At 32.8% G+C, this 27,421-nt stretch overlaps 2 protein-coding genes across 2 annotated transcripts; both read right to left on the bottom strand.

Annotated features, from left to right (window-relative positions):
* LOC109717144 lies at positions 362–1,295 on the bottom strand. The gene is made up of 2 exons (XM_020242818.1): positions 1,292–1,295; positions 362–1,206 (listed from the first exon to the last, which is right to left on the bottom strand). The coding sequence occupies exons 1-2, from the start codon at positions 1,293–1,295 to the stop codon at positions 488–490; spliced, it is 723 nt and encodes a 240-aa protein (XP_020098407.1). The 3' UTR covers positions 362–487.
* LOC109717866 (glycerol-3-phosphate acyltransferase 1) lies at positions 17,525–19,936 on the bottom strand. The gene is made up of 2 exons (XM_020243814.1): positions 18,996–19,936; positions 17,525–18,766 (listed from the first exon to the last, which is right to left on the bottom strand). Exons 1-2 carry the CDS (start codon positions 19,722–19,724, stop codon positions 17,894–17,896), a joined length of 1,602 nt encoding a protein of 533 aa, XP_020099403.1. The 5' UTR covers positions 19,725–19,936; the 3' UTR covers positions 17,525–17,893.

Raw genomic sequence — 27,421 nt, 5'->3', positions numbered from 1 at the left:
TTTAATATTATATTTGAATTCATATTTCAAAATTTTGAATTTAATATAATATATTTTGAAATATTAAAAAGAGAAATAATTGTTTCGGGTTTGAATTTTCGGATTCGGGTTCTGGTTCGGGTTTCGAAGTTTTGGTTTGGTTCAGTTTCGAATTTGGAGTCGGGTTCGGGTTCGAATTTTTAAATATTCGCTCCGAATCCGACCGTTGACATCCCTATCGATCATGCTGGAGCTTTTGGAGCTTAATGGACTTGGCTAGAGTGACATTCTACAAGTTGGATGTAGCTGCAGTCCATATTACGGAAATAAATATTTCATTTATAAATAAATTTTATAATATTTTATAAACTATACAAGTCAATGAATAAATAAATCTGAAAATATATTACAAATGATAACTAATTCCACGTGTAGGATTAATAAATACACGACGAATCTCATAAGCCCACTAGCATCAATGATTGGCCTCTACCGGGCCCCAACCAAGCTACAGCGCTGACGTGGCGTGCTGCGATGCTGACGTGGAGCGCGCGCCCGGCTCCCCCAACGCGCTCTCCACCGCGCGTTCGCTCCACCGCGCTCGCGCCTCCCGGTTGAGCCGCGCCACGAACCCCTCGCGCCGCGCCTCGCAGTACCGCACGAACCCCTCCGACCAACACGACGCACCGGCCGACCCGCCGACGTCGGGCTCGCTCGGCTCCGCCGCAGCCGCCGAGGCCACGTAGTCCGCCACCGCGTCCGCCACCTCCTCGGGCGGGTCCCACATGAGCACGCGCGCCACTGCGCGGCGCACCGCGAGCGACACCGCCGCGTCGGCCTCGGCCGGCGTCAGCGCCACGAGGGCCAGCGGGTCGAGGTAGATCACGTACTCCTCGGGGCGCTCGCCGGGGCCCACGGAGGGGGCGGCGTGGGGGGCGACGTGGAGGGTGACGTGGCGTACGGGCTTCGGCGGGAAGGCGCCGGGGTCCGGGTAGAGGGCGCGGTGGGCGAGGCGGCCGGCGCGGTGCACGAGGCGCNAGATCACGTACTCCTCGGGGCGCTCGCCGGGGCCCACGGAGGGGGCGGCGTGGGGGGCGACGTGGAGGGTGACGTGGCGTACGGGCTTCGGCGGGAAGGCGCCGGGGTCCGGGTAGAGGGCGCGGTGGGCGAGGCGGCCGGCGCGGTGCACGAGGCGACCACGACGGAGATCCCGAAGCTTCTCGACGCCTCGCGGTGCGCCCACAGCGACACGGCGGCGACGGCGGCGACGAAAAGCATTCGAATTACAATTCGCGGCGTAGTCGCAGCATACGCATCGGCGTCAGCGGCGGCGGCAGCTTTGGCTGAGGTGGTGGTGGTGGTGGCGGTGGTGGTGGTGGTGGGGAGGGTGAGGAGGGGGTCCTCCATAGGACAATGTAACATAACTAACTAATAAAGCGTTGGGTGAGATGCACCTTAGGTCGATGAGATTGGATAAAAGGAGGGGGGGTGTTTTTGTAGGTTTGAGGTTTTTTCTCCGTATTATTTATTTATTTATTTATATTTATATTTATATTTATATTTGGGATTATAATTAGGAGGGGCCACTTGCAAATATCTTATGCTTGGGTGTTTTTAAGGCTAATGATGCGGTTGACACCGAAGTAATCACATGGTGCTTACTAGGCTAATGCCGACGCGAACAACAGCGTTGTATGAGCTTGATGTGTTTTTGGCATTTTTGTTCTTTTTTTTTTATTTTTTAAATGATTGATGCTTAGTGTTGCCCAGCGTGTACCCGACACAGAGTCAATGATGGAGCATGAATTTGAGTTCCACCTGAAGTGACTCTGATTGAAGGCACAGCTTTTAATTGCTAGGAAAAAAATTTTCAAACATGGCATACGAAATTATCCCAAAATATAAATATATGAGGTATTCTTTGGCTCAGATATAAGTAAAATGTGATTATTTTAAAAATAGATACAAAATCAGATATAAGAAAAATAACTTGGCTAATTTTAAGTTTGGATGAAAATTAGATTGTTTCCGAAAAAAAAAGAAAAAACATTTGAATAGATAAGAGGGAAGAAGAAGAATAGTGGATAGTTATAAATAGAAAATATGATATTGCCCTCCCTCTTTATATTTGAATTTTAATTTTAAATTTATATATATGTTTTTAAAATTTAAAATTGTAACTATTAAATTTCAAAATTTGAAATTAAAATTTTAAAATTTAAAATCTTGAATTTTAAACTTTAAATTTAATATCACATTTAAATTTGAAAATTATAAAATGTCAAATTTAAAATTTGACAATTTTAAAATTTGAAATTTAAAATTTAAACTTTAGAATTTAAAATTATAAAATTTAATTTTGAAATTACAAATTAATAAATTTTAAAATTTTAAAATTTAGATTTTATTTTTAAAATTTTAAAATTTAGATTTTATTTTTTTAAATTTAAATTTTAAAAATAAAAATAGGGGTGGGAACAACTGTTCCCAACCGGTGTTCCTGGGTTATCAAGGAATAATAATTTAATATTAATTAGATTAATTAATAATTTTTAGATATATTAATTAGATTAATTAATGATTTAAAAATATTAATTAGACTAATTCATGATTTAATATTATAATTAAAATTAATTAGAGTTTAATTAATATTGTTCTCGCTTGTTTCAGGGATAAGGTTGAAACAGCAATTTCAAGCTTATACAGAGTTATACAAGCTTATGTTAGATACCCGAAAACTACTATTCTAATTCTCGGATACGAAATTTGCATTTGAGTATAAAGGGGATAAGGTGCTATCCCCCTTCTTATTCCTGAACCAAATAAGGTAGGAGGGTCTACCTAAAGTAATGCTATTTGTACATCTTATTCCTGCGTGTATATCTTACATTTAATTCTTAGAAAGCTAGGATCATATCACTTATCACATGATTTCTTAAAAAATACTAAACAACTAAGGGTTTTTACAAACCCTTGGATTCAAGGGATGTATATATAGCATTTGCCTACTGATTTGTTGGGTTGTAAAGAGTTAGAGCTACATACAGAGATATAATTCTTCATTTTCTAGTGAAATCGTACAAATTATATACAATAAAATTTATCTAAACTATAGACCATTTTGAGTCGATTGTCTGACTTTTTAAAATTTTGATTTTACTATCTAATCTTTTAATTTGTTTGATTTGAGATAATTAATGATATTTAACTTTAAAGTGTAAGCTAATCGCTTGCTTTAAAAACTTACAGTTACGAGAGTTGCATAAAATATATAAACTAAATTTCTAAAGATAAATGACGTATTCAGAATTTGAAATCAAAGTATCGTTGACTAACTCAAGTTAATTAAATTAAAAAGTTAGATAATAATATTACGTTGGATAGTCGATTCAAAATATTCTATAGTGCAAACAAGGTTTGTACATTTTTACCAAGATAAACATAATATTTTCTATATAATATCTTTGTGTTTACAAAGATAAACATAATATTTTCTTCCATAATTTTATTTTGAATATCCAGCATAATTTTCATTGCAAGGTTCATCTCCAGGATATGAGTCTTATTGGGCCTCAAATATGCATATGTAAAATGGCCATGGCCCTGTAAAATCCAAAATCGCGTCATGCCGGATAGCCCTCAAGCCCGTTTTGCCGAAAAAATGTGGCCTTGTGGAGTTTAACTCCTGTCTGCATGGGTCAAGTATGACTTATAATAATTGATTTGTACAGTATTGCCAGCACATCAGCGAACATACAGACCACGTAAGAGAAAAATAGCATGTTACGTACTTCATTCATTTATTTTGAAATGAACTTGGCTATAAATGTGAAAAAGCTAAACTTCAAATTAAAGATATAAGATACCAACTATCAAATTCTTAGCTAACTGTGCTAGATACGGATGGTACTAACTTTACAAAAGGTTGATACAGAGAGACCCAAACCGAAGTACAAGATAAAAACAGAGCCTATTTTTACATGGAAAAGGGCATATGATTTAAATGACTTTTTGGGCCAAAGTGGGCCTATTATTGGATCTTAGACAAAGGTCAAATTAGAATACTTCTAGAAGTAAATTAGACTGTTTATTTATGTAAACGATGGACATCTGAATTGGTGATCTCTACCGTTCAAATTGATATAGGATATTCCAACTTTTAATGTTTCACATTTCATAATTTTACGATATCATTCGCCTGGTTTATTTCCCGAAGAATTATGGGCTTACTCCTTAGATGGTGCGCACTACTGTGTTGGAGAGAAGGCCTAGCCCATCGGCACAAATTATCGTATTTTAATCGGACCGGCCCAACACATCTAGCTTATCTTTATGTGTGTGTGCGCGTGCGTGAGTGAGAGAGAGGGGTAGGATATTACCCGTTTTGTTCTTTTTTTTTTAGAAATGAACTTAGTTTAAAGTGTAAAATAACGAGGCTTCGAATATGAAATTTCAAGTACCAACTATTAAACTCTTTGTCACTTACTTTAGAAACGGTCGATTAAAGAGTTCCTTGTCGAAGATATAAAATAAGAAGTTGAATGTGCTTCATAAAACCAATACTTCAAATACTAGCCATCAAACCAGCTAGTGCTTTTTCAATTTAAAAAATAATTTTTTTAAAAAAAAATTATTTGATGGTTTGAGATTTAAAGCTTTAGTTAAATATCAGGCATCGCGAACCCTTCTATCATTAAATCCCCTATAATAAGCTCTTTATTAAGTTTGTCCCATGGACTCAATATTGCGAACTACACGATATATATAGATCCCTCAAAAGGACATGAAACTTGTCACGTTTCGAGATTATCAGGCCCCATTTTTACTTCTCTTTTCAGCTACAATCATATTCAGTGCAGCATTTACAGCTTCTGATTCTGTTACAGAAAATTGCTAAAAAAAATTTAATATTATAAATATTTTCTTATTGTACGACTCAAATAATACTTTCATAGGCAAATAATATGAAACTATTTACATGTTCCATACACTGTAGCACTTCTACTGTTGTTTACAAGTTGATATACAGGTACACAACCATGAATGCGAGCAATTAATTCACTCGTCGAAACACACCATACACCGCAACATAATGGAGCGGTATCTAAAACTAGCTCATAAACAAGATCAAACAAAGAAAGGTCCCGCTGCGATTCGATCTAACCCTTTGCTATTTAAAGACTATTACATGGTCGATCGGCGTCGGCTCAATCGGTCCCAGAAACATGTAGACGCAGAAGTACTGTTAGCATTTAGGGGTAATCAGAAATGGTATAGACACAATTGGATAGATCTGGAGCTTTCTAGTGTGGGTCACGCATGAATCGATCCAATTAATGTTGGTTTAATTGGTGCAGAGTTGGTGCAGGAGCAAGAGCCTAAAAACAAAGAAAAAAAAAAAAAGGAAAAAATTTGGACCACCAATTTTGTAATAATTAATCCGTCAATCACAACTGTCGATTAACGAGCGGAAGGTCCTGAGTACACGTCTTGTTAGGTCCTTTATTATGTTGGTTCGTGTTTGTCAAACTTTTGGAGCCAGTTTCTGTGCTATTAAAAAAAAAAACTTAGAGTAAAGTCCCACAAACGAAAAGTTTATAATTTATTTTGTAAAATATATCAGAATTAAAATGACGTGTTCTTTCCGAAGGAACATCTTTGATCCTTGCAGCATGTTCAAGCCAAGTCATATTGGTAAAATATGTATCTAAATAGTTTAGCATATATATTTTTATTGTGTCGTTCTGTAATTTAAAAAATTAAATTTTAATATTCTGTAGCTTACGTTATTTTTATTTGGCTGTCCAGTGATTTAATAAGCTATACATGACGTGTTTAATTTTATTTTACTGTCAATATAATTTTTTAATTATTAGTGTTAATTATATATAACTCTTTGTAAACATATCGAATAGCAAATATATTTTTACAAAGTTCAACTTTATTTTTATAAAAAAGTCTCGTGATAGTCATATTTGTCTCTATAATTTATTACCGTATAGAGTATTGTTTATTTTTTTAACAGTAGTTAAATAAATAATATTTTTACTCTTATAAATATATACCTTCAAAATTCTCAACTATTATAATTATGTAAAAAAAGTCCTATCAAAAAAGTATCTTATCTAATAATATAGGGATAAAAAGATCAATTCTATCCGAGATGTTTTTAGGAAGCTGCATGCAGTTAATTTTCTTTTTTAAAAAATTATTTTGCTATCTTTATTTACGATAATTTTTTTTCCAATTATATAGACGTAAAAAATGTCGAATAACTAAGTACAACTTTTTATGGTAAAATAAAAAATGTGCTAAACCATAGAAGACAAATTAAAATTTATCCTAATATAAATTATTAAATAAGTTGGCTTCCACAGTAAAAAAAATGACCCACATACGCGCGATTTGTCGGTAACAAACCATTGGCTTAATCAGCCTAATATTTGTTAACCAATTTGTGCACTTGAGATTGGAGATTCGGATCCTACTTATTTAAAAGAAATAGAAATATCATAGCCAACAAAAACTTCGAAAATAAAAGGATTACACTATTATCGCTTATTCAGTTAGAATCGACAGAAAATATTTAAAATGTACCAGTTATATTGCTCATATGGTTTTCCCAACTAATGGGATTGTCTTCTTTGGATTCATCCGTACCATTGTGATTAATATAAAAATATTTTTATTATATTTTTTTTTCAAAAGAGAGATATATGATTGGCTTGTTACTGTTGATATAATGTAAGTGTGATACTGTAGGCTTTCTCAATTCGACGAGAACCTTTTGACTGAAGGAGGGGTTGCCGCATGCACATGTGATGGAAAAGCCTTGGATGATGGGAGACTTTTTAGAAAAAGCCGAAAAAGCAAATTTAAATTTAGTTTGGTATTGACGACTATCTAATGCTATTAGATAAAATAAAGTTAGAATAAAAGCATATAGGAATATGCTTCTACGTTTTTCGATGGGACAGTAAAAAATATATTATAATATATTCATCGTGATATGCGTAATTCATTACGTACGAAAATAAATAAAGTATTTTCTTACCGTACCTTCTCACCGCACGTAACGTAATCTCTCCGCAATCCTAAACGAACCATTAGAGTTTTTCAAAATAAAAAAGCACTTTGGGAGCGCATTTAAATTCAGCATTAATGACTAGGTAATGCATTCTCATCTACCTAGAAACTAAGCTTAGTGCAAATTAGTCAAAACCCGCAATTAATAAGCAAACACTGAAGCCATTTGTAATTCATTGTTGCCGTGATATCTTGGGAATCAGCTTAATTAGTTAGAAAAATATACTTTTCGAGAAAGGGAAGTTTTATAGTACCAAAATTAAGCCAAAAAAATTAATAATAATAATACTATGTACTTTTCGAATATCCCATAATTATCTACATCTTTTTGTAAAGATGATAATGTTATTTTATGAGGAGTAGTGCGAGGGATACATTCCACTCTGGAATCGCACTCTTACAACCCCTTTTATCCAACTTTTAAAAAAAAAAAAAAAAAACTTGCTTTGTTATTTTTTATTGTTAACTAACAACTCCAAAGGAGTAATCTAAGCTGTGAGGATTATAATTTTTTTGGGTTGTAGACTTTTCAATTCTCTTATTTTATCTACCCACCATATTTGAAAATTTATCGAAAAATATGTTTATTAAGTGTTCACATAAATAATTTCATATCTTATAATTATAAAAGAGTAAAGAGTTGATAAACGCTAGTGAATCCATACTGAATAGACTTAAATTTTTAGATTGAATGAGTTTTATTAAATACGCTATATTATTGAGCTCATGTGAATTTGGACCGGATCAAAAATTTTCTAGATGGTTTGACATTCTGGACAATTCGTCTAAGTGGTGTTGTGTAATCACATTAGTGACTCTTACGAATACGGTGAATTTACGAAAAAAATTAAAACACCTAGAGAGTAAAAGATCATATCAAAGCGTAGTTGATTAGTTCATATATATAAAAGAGAAAAATTGTTAAGAATTCATTTAAATAATCACACATAGGAAAAGTAATAAGAGAGTGAAGAATTGATACATAATAATGGGCTCAAATTTAATAACTTTACATTTTTAGATTTAATGAGTTTTATTAGATATGTCATATTTTTTTTGCTTATATTAGGCCTAGGCACAGCTTATAAACTCCCTGACAATATCTGTTTGAATTTAAAGGCTTTTGCTTACTTGCCCCCTACTACTGTTAAAAATTTTTAAATTTATCACTCAATATTCAAAATATCATTCTAAAATTCAATCCGATTAGCAAATCCTAGAGGGAAAAGAATATATATTCGAAGGAATTTCTTGAATTCAATAAAAGTATTTTGGTCATGCAGAAATAATAAGATAATTTTAAAATTTTGAAGGATATATTAAATATTACCTCTTCAATTTAACTAGTGAAGGAGCCCGCGCTTCGCAGCAGGTAAAAATTATAGGAGTAATTAATAATAAGATAAAATCAAATATTCTTTTGTGTTCCTCATTTGCCACATTCACGAAAGGTCTCTCACTATTGGTAGCAGGGATGGAACCGACGACACCTTCTCCGGCGACGATGATAGTGAAAATGATGACTTTCCCTTCGGCAGCGGTGGAGAGAGGACATGGGCGCATATTAGTCAGGGAGGAAATGAGGGAGGCAACGGTGTATGAGAAAAAATGAGGGAAAAAGAATTAACGAATTAATTGGAAATAAAAAATATGGGGGAGGAAGAGTTTGGTACTAAAAATGTTAGATGTATTAATTAAATATACTAATTGAAAGTTTCATGAAGAAAAAGGAAAGAGTCAAATATGGTGAAGGACAACTTGCCTTTGAAAGTTTGGTAATGGTACGTTTAAATGTATTAATTAAATATATTAATTGAAAGTTTAAAAATAAAGGGTCAAATGCGGTGAAGGACAACTTATCATTAAAAGTTTGATAATGATAACGTTTAGATGTATTAATTGAAAGTTTGATAAAGAAAATGAAAATGTCAAATGATGGTGAGAATGAAAGACAACTTGCCACGTAGTAAAAAATATTCGAAATTCATACAAGTTAATAGAAGGTAAGGAATATTATCATTCTTACCTTTTTGCTGTATTAAATGTCAATAGTCACTCTTTTAATCTTTATGTGCTATCTGTATACTTACATATATACTGGTGTAATTCGCTGGATTAATTTTTAGCTAAAGACAAAAACAGTGATAAAACAAGTAGGAAACAAGAAATCTTAAAGAAAAATAAGCTAATAAAATAAGTAAAAAATAAGAGTTTTTGAATGAGCCAAGTTTAAAATGTACATCTAGTTTAGCCATATACTGGTAATATTTCTTGCTCGAATGAATTAAATATAAGCTACGAAAAAAAAAGTAAAAGGTGATAAAATCTTATTAATTTTAGTTAGAGCAAATCATACACATCTATCATTTGTAGTTTACAAACGGCAACAATTTGCTATTTTATATATATGAAAATCGTTACGATAAAGTACAATCAAACTTACACAATTAGAAATTAAGAATTGGGGAACCACAATTTAGATTTGGTAGAAGACGTTTTCAATCTTAAAAAAAAGAGCTTGTAGAGTTTATCGGCTACGGCAACGACAATATGCTCAAGAAGTAGGACCAGAGGAGGTTGAGTGGAACAGCAGAGAGGTTCAAAAATAAATTGGAAGTACAGATTTTGTAATTCATTGTTGCCGTGATATTTGGGGAATCAGCTTAATTAGTTAGAAAAATATACTTTTCAAAAAAGGGAAGTTTTATAGTACCAAAATTAAGCCAAAAAATTAAATAAATAATACTATGTACTTTTCGAATATCCCATAATTATCTAGATCTTTTTGTAAAGATGGTAATGTTATTTTATGAAAAATTGCTAGGAATACATTTCATTCTGGATTGTACGCTTACAATCCCTTTTATTCAACTCCTTTTTTTTAAAAATATAAACTTGCTTTGTTATTTTTTCTTTTTAACTAACAACTCCAAAGGAAGCGGTAAACTCTATAATCTATATAAGTGGTAAGGATTACAATTTTATCTTCACCCAATATTTGAAAACTTATCGAATTTACACTGAAAGTATATTTATTAAGAGTTCACATAAATAATTCCATATCTTATAATTATAAAAAAGTGTGAAAGTATATTTATTAAGAGTTCACATAAATAATTCCATATCTTATAATTACAAAAAAGTAAAGAGTTGATAAACTGTAAGTCCATGTTGAATAGATTTAAATTTTTAGATTGAATGAATTTTAATAGATACGCTATATTATTGAGCTCATGTGAATCTGGACCGGATAAAAAATTCTCTAGATGGTTTGGTATTCTAGACTATTCGTCTAAGTGGTGTTATGTGATCAAGTTAGTGACTCTTACGAATACGATGAATTTACGAAAAAAAAATTAAAACACCTAGAGAGTAAAAAGATCATATCAGAGCGTAGTTGATTAGTTTACATATGAGAGAAAAATTGTTAAGGATTCATATAAATAATCACACGTAAGAAAAGTAAAAAGAGAGTGAAGAATTGGTACATAATAATGGGCTCAAATTTAATAAGTTTAAATTTTTAGATTTAATGAGTTTTATTAGATATGTCATATTTTTTTGCTTATATTAGGTCTAGGCACAGCTTATAACTCCCTAACAATATTTGTTTTAATTTAAAGGCTTTTGCTTACATGCTCCTTACTATACTGTTGAAAATTTTTATATTTATCACTCAGTATTCAAAATATCATTCTAAAATTCAATCCGATTAGTAAATCCTAGAGGGAAAAGAATACATATTCGAAGGAATTTCTTAAATTCAATAAAAGTATTTTAGTCATGCAGAAATAATAAGATAATTTTAAAATTTTGAAGGATATATTAAATATTACCTCTTCAATTTAATAAGAAATATTATCATTCTTACCTCTCTGCTGTATTAAAAGTCTATAGTCACTCTTTTAATCTTTACGTGCTATCTGTATACTTACGTATTGGTGTAATTTGCTGGGTTAATTTTTAGCTTAAAAAAAAACAGTGATAAAACAAGTAGGAAATAAAAGTTCTTAAAGAAAAATAAGCTAATAAAATAAGTGAAAAATAAGAGTTTTTGAATGAGCGGAGTTTAAAATGTACATCTAGTTTAGCCGTATACAGGTAATATTCCTTGCTCGAGTGAATTAAATATAAGCTACGAAAAAAAAACTAAAAGGTGATAAAATCTTATTAATTTTAGTTAGGGCAAATCATACGCATCTATTATTTGTAGTTTACATACGGCAACAATTTGCTATTTTATATATATGAAAATCTTTACGATAAAGTACAATCAAACTTACATAATTAGAAATTAAGATTTGGGGAACCACAATTTAGATTTGATAGAAAAAATTTTCAATCTTAAAAAAAGAGCTTGTGGAGTTTATCAGCTACGACGACGACGATGTGCTCAAGAAGTAGGACGAGAAGAGGTTGAGTGGAACAGCAGAGAGATTCAAAAATAAATTGGAAGTACAGATTTTGTAAAAGATATTTTCATTTTAATCTCCTTAAAAAGTAAAATGTATTTTATTCTAATATTTCCTATAAAATACTTATATAATATTCTAAAGTTAAGAAAGGTTCTGACCACGTTGAGCCGTACAATGGCTCGGTCCCTAATAATAACGATATATAACCGTCTAAATAAATTACAAATGACAAAACACTACGAACTACACCATAAAAATTTAACAATGGTACTATTCGGCTATTCAACATATTCGGCTTGTTGAATTAGAGAGAGAGAAAAAAAAAAAAAGAAAAAAATTCTCAAATTTATTGGTTAAGTAAATTTATTTTTATGGCACATTTTGATTTGCGTTATGTAGTATTGCAGATAATTTTGATATAACTAAATATTAGAGATTTATAAAACAGATTGCTGCTGATGTTATATTATTATTGCTTTTGATTTAATACAATAATATAATGCTGAATTATACCGTGTATATAAAATTATTTTATTTGGTTTCAATTGATAAAATTTGATAATTTTGACAATAAAATATAGTCTATTTCATAATTATTCTTATGATCAAGATAATCCGCCATCAGTAAAACGAAATATCCACTCTCGCTCGGTAATATTTTCGGAGTAATCTTATATTATTTAAAATGCTATATAACCGATCAGATTACAGATTGGATAAACTAAATACAGTAATTCTGGCAAGATTGCCTCTAGTCCTGCCAGGATAATCTGAGCCAAACATGCCCTTAGTTCAATATACGTATTCCGACACATATTGGGTCCTGCTAGCATACAGCACAAATCCAATATAACATCCAGTGTTAGCCATCGACTGTTCCTGACGTAAGTGGTAAAGGGTTTGGTGGTTGGTACACAAGGTCCCAAGTTCGAATTTTAGTTGACTCACATGTACAACTAAGTTTATTTCTAAAATAAGCAAACGAAGCGGGTAGTATGCTACCTATCTCTCAAAAAACACATCCGGTGTTAGCCACGTGAAGAGTAATTGAATCCAAAATGAAAATATTGAGTGAAATTAGTTGAGAAGTGAATAAAATATAGGACGGAACTAAAAACTTTATACCCGGTGTGTTACATAAGTCCTTATATACAATAATTCTTAACGCAAATGATAAATGACTTAATAGTTGATACGCGGGATTTCAAATTAAAAATCTAATTACTTTAATTTTTAGTTAAATTTATTTTTAAAAAAATAAACAAAAAAATATAGCATATTATTTGTCTCTCTCTCTAAAAAAAAAAAAAAAACACTACTCATATCATATAGAGATTAATATTTTATTCTATATGAAACTAACATCATGTGACAGGAAACAAACACACAATTGATTCAGTGGCCTGATTTTATGAAGGTACATTTAAATGCTATTTGGAAACTTAAATAACGAGTGTAAATTTTATCATACCCTTTCCATACGATGGACAAAAATTATATGGGGCACAGCCCCAAACAAGTTTGTTTGGGGCCACTCCAGGATGGGCGCCATGTGGCACCTGAGCCACGCGGACCCATCGGTCCCGTTCCTCTCCCTGCTGGAAGAGCAGTCGGATTTTTTGGTGGACCCGGTGCACTAGTTTTGTTTTAAAATTTTATTTTTTGATTTTTAATTATAATTTAATAATATATAACGATATTTTAAAAATATATGTAAAATAATTTGGAATTTAGGATTTAAAATTATTGTGCATACATTTTTCTTAAATATCATAAAATATATATCTATTATATTAAATTAAATTAAAATTAAAATTAAAATTTTTAAAGGAAAAAATGGTGCACCGGGTGCACCGAAAAAAACCAGCTGCTTTTCCAAGAGGCAGAGCAGCGGGGACGGTGGCCCACGTGGCTCGGGTGCCACGCGGCGCCCATNNNNGGTGCCACGCGGCGCCCATCGAGACTATCCTCAAAAAAAAAAAATTTGGACAAGGTGTCCATAAAATTTTTGCCCCCATCCGATAGGCGCTTTTTCGATACCAATCTTTATAATTAATTCTTTTTAATAACGTTAAAAATTAAAAAGTATTTAAATTTTCGAATGGACAAAAATGTTAGTGTACTAATAGCATTTCTCTGAGTTCTCTCTACTTTAGTTTCCATTATTATATACATATATATAGAGAGAGAGAGAAAGCGCGCGCTAGACTGCTATACTATCGGTAGTACGGAGATTTCCGTGCTACCAAGTTGCTTGTAATGATGCGGCTTCCACAATGTTCGGCTCTTTTAGACTTGATCTATACTATTGAAAGTATTTGAAAACTAAATTTCATAATTTTTCGATATTATTTGGTTAGTGATAAAAATGTTTCAAAATTGATAATTTTAATGGTCGATATGATACGTTTGTAAATTTTTAACGATGGTAAATAATTCAAATCTGATGAAATTTTTACAATTTTTTTTTACTATTTAGAGTAAGATTAATATATCTAATCTTAAATTCAAATCTTTTGTTATCATTTTTTTTGAGATTTTTGTTTTTAGTCGTTTATGTTTAGACTACTTATTTGATGGGTAAATGGTACCTAAAAATTATGAAATTTAGTTTCAAAATACTTTTAATAATGTAGATCAAGTTTAACGGAGCCGATTGTCGATTTGAAAGTCGTATTATTGAAAACAACTTAGTAGAACGAAAGTCTTCGTACAACTGAGAATATAACGGCCAGACTCTCTCTCTCTCTCTCTCTCTATATATATATATAGAGAGAGAGAGAGAGAGAAAGAGAGAAAGAGAGAGAATGAGCGAGCAGGACTGCTGTGATCTTAGGAGCATGGAGGCCTCTGTGCTCCTGAGTCGTATTCGATGATGAAATTTTCAAATCAACGATCAGCTCCGTTAGATTTAATCTAGTGTATTTGAAGTTTCTAGAAAATAATTTTTGTAGTTTTTCGATATCATTTACCTAGTAATCGAAAAGGTTCAGAATCAATAATTTTTAATGGTTGATGTCTACCATTTTCAAATTTAACGGTGTAGAAATTAATATTCAAGTCAAATAAAATTTTGATAGGTAAATGATATCAAAAAATCATAAAAATTATTTTCTAAAAACGTCAAATACGCTAAATCAAGTCTAATAGAGCCGATCATCGATTCGAAAATTTCGTAATCAAAAATAGCTCAGGAGCATGCAGACCTTTCTACTCCTAAGAGCACAGCAGTCGTTCTCTCTCTCTCTCTCTCTCTCTCTCTCTCTCTCTCTCTCTCTATATATATATATATATATATATATATATATATATATTGTGAAAAGAGAATAATTGTCATGGCATACAAAGCATGTGGTGGTAGGCGAAGCCACAAGTACCACCTCATGGAGGGAGTAATAAATGTAATCGCTCTAACTCCCTGGCACGGCCTTAAATTAACCCTAAAAATGCTTATATATAATGTGGTGCACAGCGAAGTTACTTCCATTGTTCCCCTCAACTACGGGTTATTTTGAAATAGGCCTCTCAATTTGTCCTTTTAAATATTTTTCTTTTTTCAGGGGAATTGATATTCCCCGAGCAAGAATTGCTAAGGCCACATTTATTGTATTCAACTATCGTACTTTAGCAATAGTACAAATTAATTACTCTATAAATATATTATATTTTCTTTAATTCCATGTTTTTATTACCTCTCTACATTAAAAATTATACCATTTACTCCCTTATGCTTTATCATTATTTTAAATAAATCTAAGAATTTATGATACTCGTGAATTCAACTATAAAACTTTTTGGAAACAAATTGATAGGTAAATTGAATAAATTATTTAATAAACTATCAATTTTAACAATACTAGTAAAAGACGAGATGCCTTTTACCTAATTTTTTTTAATCTTTTTTTGAGTTACGAATTTAATAAATGTTGAGATAAGAAGGAACGTGCATGGTATACCAGTTCGTTTCAATAAAGTTTTACAACCTAATTCGCCCACTATTTCAAATTCTTAAACCTATCTAAAACAATAGCAAAGTACGTAAAAATAATTAGCACGAAAAAAATGTCGTCACGTTGCACCGACATATCTTTTTTAGCATGAAGTAGAATTCGAGTTCAAAACCTCAAGCTCGAGGGAGAAAATATGCATCAACAATCGATCTACTCTAAATAGTTATCAGGGTCAACTTTACTTTTTCCATTTTCACCTTTTAAATCTCTATTTCTTTGTTTTAGCTATTGTAGTTAGTTAAGTTAAATTTTGTGTTACATTTAATGACTCTATCAATTATTTGCTACTCGTCAATTATTCTAATTTTACTCATTAAACTTGAATTAATTTAGAATATTTAATTCTAAAAAGTTATTTAAAACAAATATCGTAAGTGAGAAAAAGTAACATTAATGAGGGTCATTACATAATTACGATCTGTTGGTACATTTTCCCCAAGAATTTATCATGTGCCTATCTCTCTCTCTTTTTTTTTATATTATAATAAAATGTATACATAAAAATTTAAAAAATGAAACATAAAAAAATGAATAAACAAGTGCACCACTTGCTATACATCATTTATAGCGATCCTCACAGGCTTGATATAGCTGGTGGAAAAAATTAATTTCACAGTGTATCATTGTCCACTATTTTCTCAAGTCATTTTCGATCCTGTTGTATAAATGTAGAATTTTTATTTTATAATTTTAGAAAAACAAAAAAATATTTATAGTATAGTATAAATTTACAGTTTATCTTGTAGTTGAAAATGCAGATTATTTAGTTTTACGTAAAAATAGAGTGATGAAAAGATAGTAAAGTATTATATCTTATAAATCATATATAGGATAAGGAGACGTAGCATTTTGTCTCTTTATGGCTTTGTTTTTTATGTGGTTTTTGGACTGTTTGGTTTTTCAAAAAAGTATGAAAACATATTTTTTGAGGAAAAAGTTTTTCATGAATTTTTTTTTTTCAAGTTTCTGTTCATTTTGTTCCAAAGAAAATTTGTTGTTAATTTTAACTTTTCTTTTTTAAGATTTCAGGGAATATTAGTATTTTCGTTTTCTGGAGATTTGCCAAATAAATGAAAATACTAGCTTCATAAAACATGAAAAAAAAAAAAGTTTTTTTCAAAAAAATTAGTTTTTTTTAAAACCAAACAGATTGAAAATTGGAAAATTGACTTTTTATGAATTTTTTTCCTCAAAAAATTTTGCAGGAAAGTATAAATAAAGGACATGATAAAATATAATATTTTACAAATATGCAATCATAAGATGCCACACTTTACTTGTTTACTATTTTGTGATGATTTATAAAATATGACACTGCTATTAAATTTAAGGTCAGATTCTTTGAAAAAGAAAAACTAAATTGCAAGCTTAAAATATAAAGTGTTACATTTTAAATCAAAGAACCAGAAAATTACTTCTAGCTACTTTTTCTCATAAAGAAAAAAGTGCTGGGAACATTAACACTGCGGACCTAAACGTAAAAATAAAGAAGTTTCTTTTTTCTAATATTAATTGCTGCAGAGATGATTTAATTCCAAACCTACTAAACCCAAGAGAGTGGCATACACAAAACAATTAAAATTGTTACTTGTGAATATTAAATTTATTCGATTCAAAAGTTTAAAGTTATTCAATTTTGACCAAATACAATGTGTCAACTCTTTCACTTCATTCACATAAAACCAATTCAACAATAATATATTATGCTATACAAGTATAATTTGGTTTTAAGTACTAAGATTAATATAGTACATACCATTTGAGAGAAGAGAAATGCTAAAAAAAACCACTCACTCTCTCTTCTCCACACAAAATCATGTACACCACACGTGCATGTATGGGGCTACACCAACTCTTAATTAGTAGTTGAACCAAAAAAAAAAAAAGAGTAAAAGTAAAAATAAAATTGAAGAAATAAAATAAAAACAGCATGGAACATATCGTAAACAAAATATCCGATTATTTTCTTGCAACAAAACAATTCCTCCCTATACAGATGAACCGAGCTTATAAAAATACAAAATGTAAAATATAGGTAAAAAACGTACAATACTTACTGGAACTTTAGATCATTAACTTTCGTCAGTTATCTAACCTTCTAAAATTATGATTTTACTATCCGATCCTTTTAATTTGTTTGATTTGAGATAGGCAATGATATTTCAATTTTAAAATTTGAATATGCCGTTTTATCTTTACAAATTTATTTAGCGTACTTCGTAAAATATTTGTAACTACATACAGTTTCAGTAAAATAAAGTATCGTTGACTGGCTCAAATCAAACAGATTGAAAAAATGGATAGTAAAGTTTAAATTTCGAAAGATTGGATAGTTGACTCAAAACGGTCCATATAAATATATGTAGTTCAGATAAGTTATGTACGTTTTTCACGGAAAATACACTACTTGCTGCAGCGATCTCCGAGGACACCTTCGTTTCCGGCGAGGATCAAGTATTTGTCCCTGCGTGTGAGGCCGGTGCACTCGAAGCCGAGGGCGTCGGCGAGCTGGCGCTGCACCCGGTTGGCGACCTCGGCGGCGGTCCAGCCGCCGGCGCGGGTCATCTCCGTCGGGAGGCGGCCGAGGAAGGCGATGCGGTAGGCGGGCGCGGGGTTCATCAGGAAGACGACGGGGTCGAGCCACTTGTGGCCGCTGGCGGTGGTGCCGTAGAGCCAGCCGCCGCGGGCGTCGACGGCTGCCGGCTCGACGGCGTCCGCCAGCTCGGCGAAGAGCGGGCTGAAGCGCAGCAGGTAGGGCTCGCGGCAGGTGGTGCCCTCGGGGCAGACGGCCAGGTCGCCCTCCGCCAGCAGCCGGCGCATCGTCTCCGCATCGCGCGCCCGGTCCCGCGTCAGCCGCACCGTCCGCACCGGCGAGATCAGCTCCGACACCCGGCTCAGGCTGTAGGTCACCGCCGGCACCGGCCGCTGCAGCGCCACGCTCAGCATCACCGGGTCCAGCAGCGTCCGGTGCGTCAGCACGAACGCCGCGCCCTTCGACCCCGCCGCCGCCGCGCCCACCATCGACTTCCTTTGGCCCGCCACCCGGAACCGGACCCCCGTCGCCGCGCCGATCATGTACGAGAATTTGTAGGGGACGACCCCCAGCATGATCCGGATGAACGAGAGGGTGAGCCCCAGAGGCAGGAACACCAGTAGCGCCGTCATGGCGAACGGCGTGGGGAGGAACGCTAGCCGTCCGTCGTGGAAGATCAACGGCTTAGGGTACTTCTCCCTCGGCAGTACTGCGTCGTCGTCGTTGTTCACTACGTATCCTTCCTAATTATACAACATGTCCATATATACGTAGGTATATAGAACAAGATAGATAAAAACGCGGACCATTTTGATTAGACTATTCAATTAACTTCCAAAATTTTAAGTTGACTATTTTATTTGGACGTTGAGGGAGACAGAGAAGTGCTTTTCATGGGAACAAAAGTGGTAGCACAAATATTCTATTTTTGGGTACATGTATATTATTATATGCATGATGAAAGAGCAGTACCTTGGAGTGGGAGAGGAAGAGGTGGTCATGTGGGTTAGAGGGGCTCACGAGACCCACATCTGCTTTTGCTTCTCCGAAAAGCTCTTTTAGAGCTCGCAGCTTCGTGGCCAACCCGGATCCATGCATGAGCCCACTAAAGTACCTCCCATTCATGACCACATGAAGCTCCGGAGCCACCACTCGATCCACGTGAAGGTACTCCTCCAAGAACCCTTCCACCATAACCCTAGGCATGCTAGTGACCACCACCTTCCTCTTCACGGAGCTCAACACCTCGTACCCATGGAGGTGGAGGTTCTCCAAATAGAACTTGGGCAACACGGCTCTCGCCACGAGCTCCATGTCCTTCCTCCTCAGCCCGAAGAAGGTGACGAAGGCCATGAGCCTCAAACCCAGCTCCCCATTTTGGCCCAGGGCCCAAACCAGTGGGAAACACAGCAGCAAAAGGAGAGCCCTCAAGAGCCCACCACCTTCGAAGGCCACCAACATGAAGAAGGGGAAAGGAGAGGTGGATCTCAACAGGGCCCCATGGAAGTCGCACACGAGAGTATGGGACTCTCTCCCCTCCAAAGAGCACTTGGACGCAGGAGAGCACAGAGAAGAGATCTGCTGTAGCCTGCATGGGTTGTTCCTGTGGAGAAAGCCGTAGCTTCTTATTTTCCTACCCGCTCTGTAGCATGTGAGGAGCCAGTGAGCTGCTATTTTGAGAAGCACCATGAGAAAAACCATATTCTCTTCTCTTCTCTTCTCTTCTCTTCTCTTCTCTTCTCTTCTGTTACAACACCTTAATTAAACTCTTCTTCTTCTTCTGCTTCTTCTTCTTCTTTGGTTAACTTGGTGTTCTTGTGGATGGTGCAGTAGTAGTAGCAGGAGCAGGAGAGTATAAATAAGAGAGAGGAGTGTGTAGTTACAGCTCTTGGGTGAGTAATAAGTAATGGAGTGAGAGTGGCTGTTGCATATATGGGAATATAAAAAGGAGTAGGGGCAAGTATGGGAACAGGAACAGGGCTGATCCGGGAGGAGAAGAGTTGCCCACCTACCGCCTCATTTCTTATCAGATCGGGACGGATTCGCGACGGGTTAATTTTTATTATACTATTGTCCTCATTTATTATTTCATTCAGAATTGATCGTGATGAGAGCGAAATTTTTATAAATTTTTAGTTGATCAGAGTCGATAAAAAAAAAAACAAAAAGTTTTCTACATACTTTTCTTAACTGATTAAATCAAATTCTTAATTTTCCTTAACTGATTAAAACAAATTCGAAACTAGTTATAATTTTTAGTATTCTTTATTTTTCTACATACTTTTTTTTTTTTTTCAGAACGGACGGAGACGGGAGCTCCACTAACCGGGATCCATTGGGGTTCGTAGGAGTTGACCATGGGGTGGCCCATGGGGTTCTGTGCACCGGTCGCATTAAAGGCGCGCACAGCTCTCGCCCACAGGCTCAAGACCACATGCAGCTCACTGCTGCTGAATAGGGCACAGAGAGGGTGAGAAGGGGATTTAATGTTGCTGGATGGACCTGGTCCACGCCATGACAGGGCCGTGCACCGCCTGTTTCTCTTATTAGGGGACCGGCATGCTCGGGTGCATGAGTGTTTTATTAATTTCGCCTTGAAGGTAATATATAATACATATATATAGTACTAACCTACAAAGTTATGATTATTAAGATCTTATAAAAAATTAAAATCAAATTCTGACGTTACAATATAAGTTATTATTAGATAATTCCAACATCAAAAAAGGACATTCCCTCATGATAACATGTTTGCTAATGGCGATTTTTTATGTGATTGTAAGTTATGAGCTTGATTTTAGCTTCTTACAAGATCCTGGCCACTATAATTTGTTAAAATAGTATTCCTTCCTATGATCACTCGATGGATCTATTGTCAAAAGCTTATGTCAACAGGTAATTTTTTCTTACAATTTTTATTAATAAAAATACTTTAATTAAACCCCATTATTGACAAGGGTTTGTTATAAATCACATGCAAATCTTACGTAGAACACTTTCTCCTCCCTACGTTATGAAAAAGATGTTCAAGGTTCTAATAGGAGTATAAAACTATACGTAGGAGGTAACCTAGCTATTGTAGGCATAGTCATGCTATAACAGATCTCAATGGATGTATATATATTTCTCTAAAATTATTTTATTTATATTTTTTTTGCTGTAAGCTATTTATAAAATACCTTTTCATTGTAAATTTGACATTCCTAGAAGTATCTAGATAGTAATTTTATAACAAACACTGTGTTATTGTTGTAAAAGAGTAGTGCTACAGTTACATTCTAAAGTGGAGTGCACATTTTACATCCACTTCATTCTAAGATCGTTCTTGTCACATCAATTTTTTAAAATTTTATTAAAAATTAATTCAATTTTTATCAGCCTTAAGATTGCGATTGTAAAATCTACACCTTTTTTTGGGATATACAAAAAGTATTTTTACACTTATTTTATAAGTATAAATTTTACATCCTAATCTCTGAAAGGATGGGATCTCCTCATTTGTCATATCAATATTTCCTTAAATTACTAAAAAAATTTGTAAAAAATTATAATTCGTTGGATTTATGAGGCTTAAGATATACACCTATATATATAACAACATTTTTCGTCCTAAATTAGGATGGTGTATGATCATTGCATAATAGAGTCTAGGCAACTTTTACCCTCAACTATAGGCCAATGTCAACGGGCCCCTTCAATTTTTTTATAAAGTTTTTTGCCCGAGAATCACATTCAAATTTGAAATTCAATCAAATAAAATACGAATTTCTATAATATGCAATAATTTTTTTTTAAAACAAAATAGGCCAACTAAAACTTAGGCTTCATTGGAATTGTAGGAAGATTGCGTTACGTGCGGTGAGAAACTCTGATAGAAAAATATCTTGTTTGTTTTTGTACGTAATATTGCGTTCCGCATATTGCGATGAGTCGGTTATAATATATTTTCTGCGGTTCTACCGGAGAACGCAAAAGTATATTCCTATATATTTTTTTCCTAACTCTAGAAAGATTGCGTTACGTGTGGTGAGAAACTCCGATAGAAAAATATCTTGTTTGTTTTTGTACGTAATATTGCGTTCCGCATATTGCGATGAGTCGGTTATAATATATTTTCTGCGGTCCTACCGGAGAACGCAAAAGTATATTCCTATATATTTTTTCCTAACTCTATTTTATCTAACAACATCAGATAGATCTCAATACCAAATTAAGTCTTAATAACCACGATGGGGAGAGAGCCCAACAAGATGTAGGTCATGGTGGGTTTTTGTTTTTGTTTTTTTTTGTTTTTTTTTTTTTTGGAGACTGGATCCACTCGTTTTGCAAATTGTAAATTTATTTATTTCTACTATGAGCATCTGTACGTTTAACTTCATATTTTTGTTTCTATTTCAATGACTCGGTTAATTAAATTAAAATTTTTGATTAAATTAAATAGTTACTTTATTTGACTAATAGTTATAGCTATCTTTAGACAAGTAAATCAATGATAATTATTGTTATATAATTAATAGAGCCATTAAATATAATAAAATAAATTTGATAAAATTTACGACTCAGTTAAGTATATAATCATTAGGAAACTGTCCATTAGTTTTTTTATTTTTTCCTGTGAAATGATTACACTACAATAGAATTAGTTTATAGGGACACATGTTTGGAATAGTTTTATGTAAGTGTCCCATTTATACCAAAATTTTTAAAAAAATCTATTAAGACCTAAATATAAAACTCAATCCAACAAAAAATAAAAGGTTATTTTACTCAACCCACAACAGTCAGCCCATTCGGGCCGATTACAAATAAAAAAGAAAAAAAAATTGATCACCATCTCCCCTTCCCTTCTCACTCAATCCACTGAAACCCTAGGCGAAGAGCCCTTCGCTCTCCTCCTCCTCTGCCACCGCAGCCAACGAGTTAGAGTTTCGGCGGTTACTAAATGTTTAAATAAGTGTTAGTAAATTAGCAGCAATTTTTTTAAAATTATACCGACACTTTTAAACTGTCACTATATATCAAGCGATCCCACATATTGTAACATTTTTTAAAAGTGTCGGTAATTTAGCCAGCAGCATTTTTTTTTTATCTGTATCGACATTTAAAAGTGTCGTTATATACCGTTTTTGTTGTAGTGTTGATTATAGCTGATTAAGTTAGATATTATATATATGTATCGTTAATTCCGTCAAATTAATAAATTTGTTTACTTTTTAGCAAATAAAATTAAAGTAGTGCCCTTAATTTCATAAAATTTTACTTTTCTCTACCGTCTATTTGGTTCATGAAATATAAATTTTTATTGGGAATTAACTTCTTGAAAAATCTATTCTTAGAATATAATTTGTCATATATTTTTTATCTGGTGCGTATATTAAAATGCTCAGAAATATAGTATTTATGTATTTTGTTCAACACAAAAATTATCCAAGATTAATATTAATAAGTACCACAATATCCTTTTCTAAGGAGAGTAATACATCATAAATTATTTTACTCTAAAAATTATAACTAATGTTATATTCAATTTAAAATTTTGGATAGATAAAAAATATGCAAATGGATATAATATATTTTAATCTTTTAAAATTAATTGTTTTTAGAAAAAAAAAGGTTATTTACCAAGAAGGTGGGTTTACAAATATAACGTTTTAAGAAATTTTCAATATAAATCTTTAATTCTTATGATAAAATAAACATAAAATTTTTCAATTTTAACACCTATTTTCGGATATTCTAAAAAATGCCGTAAACCAAACATTTTCTTGGACAATTTTAATGGGAAACTCTCTAATGAAGTATTATTGAAAAGCTTTCGATTCACTGCCGCGTATCAATTTTTTTCATTTATATTCAATATTCTCTAGTGTTTTATTTTTTCATTTTAATATTAAAAGTTATTTAATTAATTTTTAAATTAAGATAAAATTGATATGTGACAATAAATCTAAACTCTTCAACAGTGGCGAGCTTTTTCACTAAAATTTTATCCCATTTTCGTATCGTCGGGAAACTTCCAACTGAAGTTGGTGTCGCTGGGGAGCTTTTCGCTAAAATTTTATCTCATTTTCGTGTCGTCGGAAAACTTCCAACTGAAGTTTTATCTCATTTTCGTGTCGTCGAGAAGCTTCCAACTGAAGTTAATTATCTCATTTTCTTGTATGGGTTTGCATTAATTGATACACTCCACGTACGACACCAACATGCGATGGGCAAAATTTGTGTAGGAATTTTTGTATATATTTTTTTTGTACTGTTTTGTAGATTCCCGAGCTTGGTTTAATTGGGTGGTTGAGGGTGCGTTAACATTTATTACTGTTTACGTGTCAAAGGAAAGAGCAAAAATACCCTCTGAAAATTCCATATTTTTAATAATTTATATTTTTAAAAGTTTGTTTTGTGTATTCATATATATTGAAACTAACAATTTTTTGTATTTACAAAGTTTCACAAACTTTTAAAACCGGTTGGTTCGTCGAGATGTGCAACCATGACATTGACACTTAATATGCATCATAATTTTATAAAATTTGACTCATAAAAATTCAAAAACACTTCAAAACTTTTAAAAAGAATTTAGAAAATATAAACTAATATCATATTATTAAAATAGGTCCAAATATCTTTGAGCAATACCACGTGTGTGTTTGAAAAAATTATTAGCTAAAGTTTTTTTTTTTTTTTTTTTTTTTTTTTTTTTTTTTTTTTTTTTTTTTTCATGTGTTAGGCCCTGTAACATCCTTATATATGAGAGCATGTATGAATTGATATGCATGCTAACTGTTCAAATATATTAGAAAAAAGGATATAAAATGTATTCATGGAATTGTGGTGGATTATGCATTAATTTCTATCAACTTGTCTCTGACCATGTATGACCTAGAGCAAGTCGCAAAGGTTTGGTGGTTGGTATTCGAGACCCAAATTTGAATTCTAATTGATTCACATTTCTTGCTAAGTTTATTTCTAAATAAAATAAACGAAGCGAATAGCGTGTTACCTATCTCTAAAAAAAAAATAATAATAATGTAAACCGAAACAACATGCATGGGAAAAACAATTCAATGAATTGTGATAGATATGGTTGCTACATGAATTTCAATTTGCATTTTTCAATATATAAACACTTGGAAAGAAGTGTATAAAAGTTCTCTAAAGTTTAGCACTTTTGCTAATAAATGTGTAAATATTTAATTTTGATAACTAAATATATATTTTTTAAGTTTTATTAAATTGTTTAATAAATTTACTTTTCAATCAATATAATTATTATATATATAGTATATATATATTATATATATAATAATATATATATCAGTATATATATATATATATATATATATATATATTGGTGTGTGTGTGTGTGATGGTGTGTGTGTAAAACTAGGTGGATTACATCAAAGTTACTCCGCCTTTAGTGTTATTAGTTTTTAGCCTTTGGATGAGAAATGTGTTGATTAAGAAATGTTGGACCCTAAGGATTGACGTGAGTGGCTGTGTGTTGAATATTATAATATAAGCAAGCATTAAAATAATTAAAAGATTAAATCTATGAGCTGGAAACTCGGATGCCCCACCAAATCTTGTGCTATCGATAGTTATCACAGGCCGGACTATATATATATATATATATATATATATATATATATATATTAATATTATATATATATTATATATATATATATATTAGAACTAAATACTATATATATAGTATATTATATATATATATATATAGGGGTGGTATAACGATTAATAGCACCAGTGTGTTGGTGCTATTAGTTTTTTAGCTTTTTGGATTGAGAAATGTGCAGTTAGAATTGATGGGGCTTCCTAGGTTAAATGGGTAGTTGGTTGAATAGTATAATCTAACAGATAAAAATAATCAAAAGGAGCCATATTACCTAATCATCTAAGGGCTGAAAACCTAATATATAGCAGCAACAACTTGGTGCCTATTGAAGTATTCCAGCCTAGTTCATATATATATATATATATATATATATATATATATATATATATAATCTTGCAAATTAAGTTTTTAATTATATGTAAGTTTATAATTCCTATATATGCATGAAAAAATAACAAAGTGGATGACAGATTCGCCAATCTATTCAATCCGTTGCTTAATTATCAGGACTAAAAACAAGATAGATTTTTTATGTTTTAAAACTACATAAAATTATGTGTAAAATATATATGCGATCAAAATAATTGTGTAATTATTAAAATTTTGGTTAGTTTCTCTCTCTTTCACAATGCATCTAGATAAGCACTACAACAGAATTAGGTTATAGCGATATATGTTTGGGATATTTTTATATAAGTGTCTCATTTATACTAAAACTTTAAAAAAAATCTACTAATGTCTAAATATAAAACACAACCCAACTAAAAATAAAAGGTTACTCTATTCAACCCACCCCATCCAGCCCATTCGGCTTGATTATAAACAGAAAAGAAAAAAAAAAGAAAAAACCGATTATTATCTCCCCTTCTCCCCTCACTCAATACATTGAAATTCTAGACGAAGAACCTTTCCCTCTCCTTATTCTTCGCCACCACAGCCAACGAGATAGAGTTACGGTGGTTGCTAAATATTTAAATAAGCATTAGTAAATTAGCAACACTCTTTTTAGGTTATACCGACACTCTTAACTGTCACTATATACCTATCGACCCTATATATAGCAACACTTTTTAAAAGTGTCGGTAATTTAGCCAGCAACACTTTCTTTGATCTGTACCGATATTTAAAAATATCTCTATAGATCGTTTTTGTTGTAGTGAAGTATACAAACGTGCACCCAAACAGCGAGAAATAAGTTATGACGAATGATTCGGCGTTGGGAACTATTCCTTCCAAATTTTTTGTTCCACACGAACACACCCACGTAGTTAGAGAGGAAGAGATCGCAGTAATGAGATGATGCACAAGTAGAAAAAGAGTTGCAGGTGATGTGAACAGAAAATATATTTTTGTAATGTAATGAAACATGCATGAGTCATGACAAGTATAGTTGGACGACGTGGATCTAACCACTTCAAATCAATAAGTTTTCAAAAAGAAAGAAAATAAAAAATAAAACTTTAAATTAGTGTTGGTTATTGGACACTTTTTAGCATGGTGAGCTCGGATATGTTTTGAAAAAAAAATGATTTAGTGCGAAACTCTTCAGAAGTAATTTTGAGACCTAGTAAGTGACTAGAGAGAGAGATAACAGAAGAGAGAATACAATGATGGCTAAATACATGCCATAAAAATGACATACTTGATAATTGGATTATTCAGTCTCTTTAAACTAAACGCGCGAGCTTAATTAGGACTTATTTTGATACCATTTATTATTCAAAAGATTAATATTTGAGCCCAAAAAGGCTTATGAACAGTTTTACCT

This window comes from Ananas comosus, linkage group 11 (assembly GCF_001540865.1).
Source record: "Ananas comosus cultivar F153 linkage group 11, ASM154086v1, whole genome shotgun sequence".
Lineage (NCBI taxonomy): Eukaryota > Viridiplantae > Streptophyta > Magnoliopsida > Poales > Bromeliaceae > Ananas > Ananas comosus.
The sequence above is the reverse complement of the archived record's forward strand: the minus strand, read 5'-3'. Positions and strand labels throughout refer to the sequence as shown.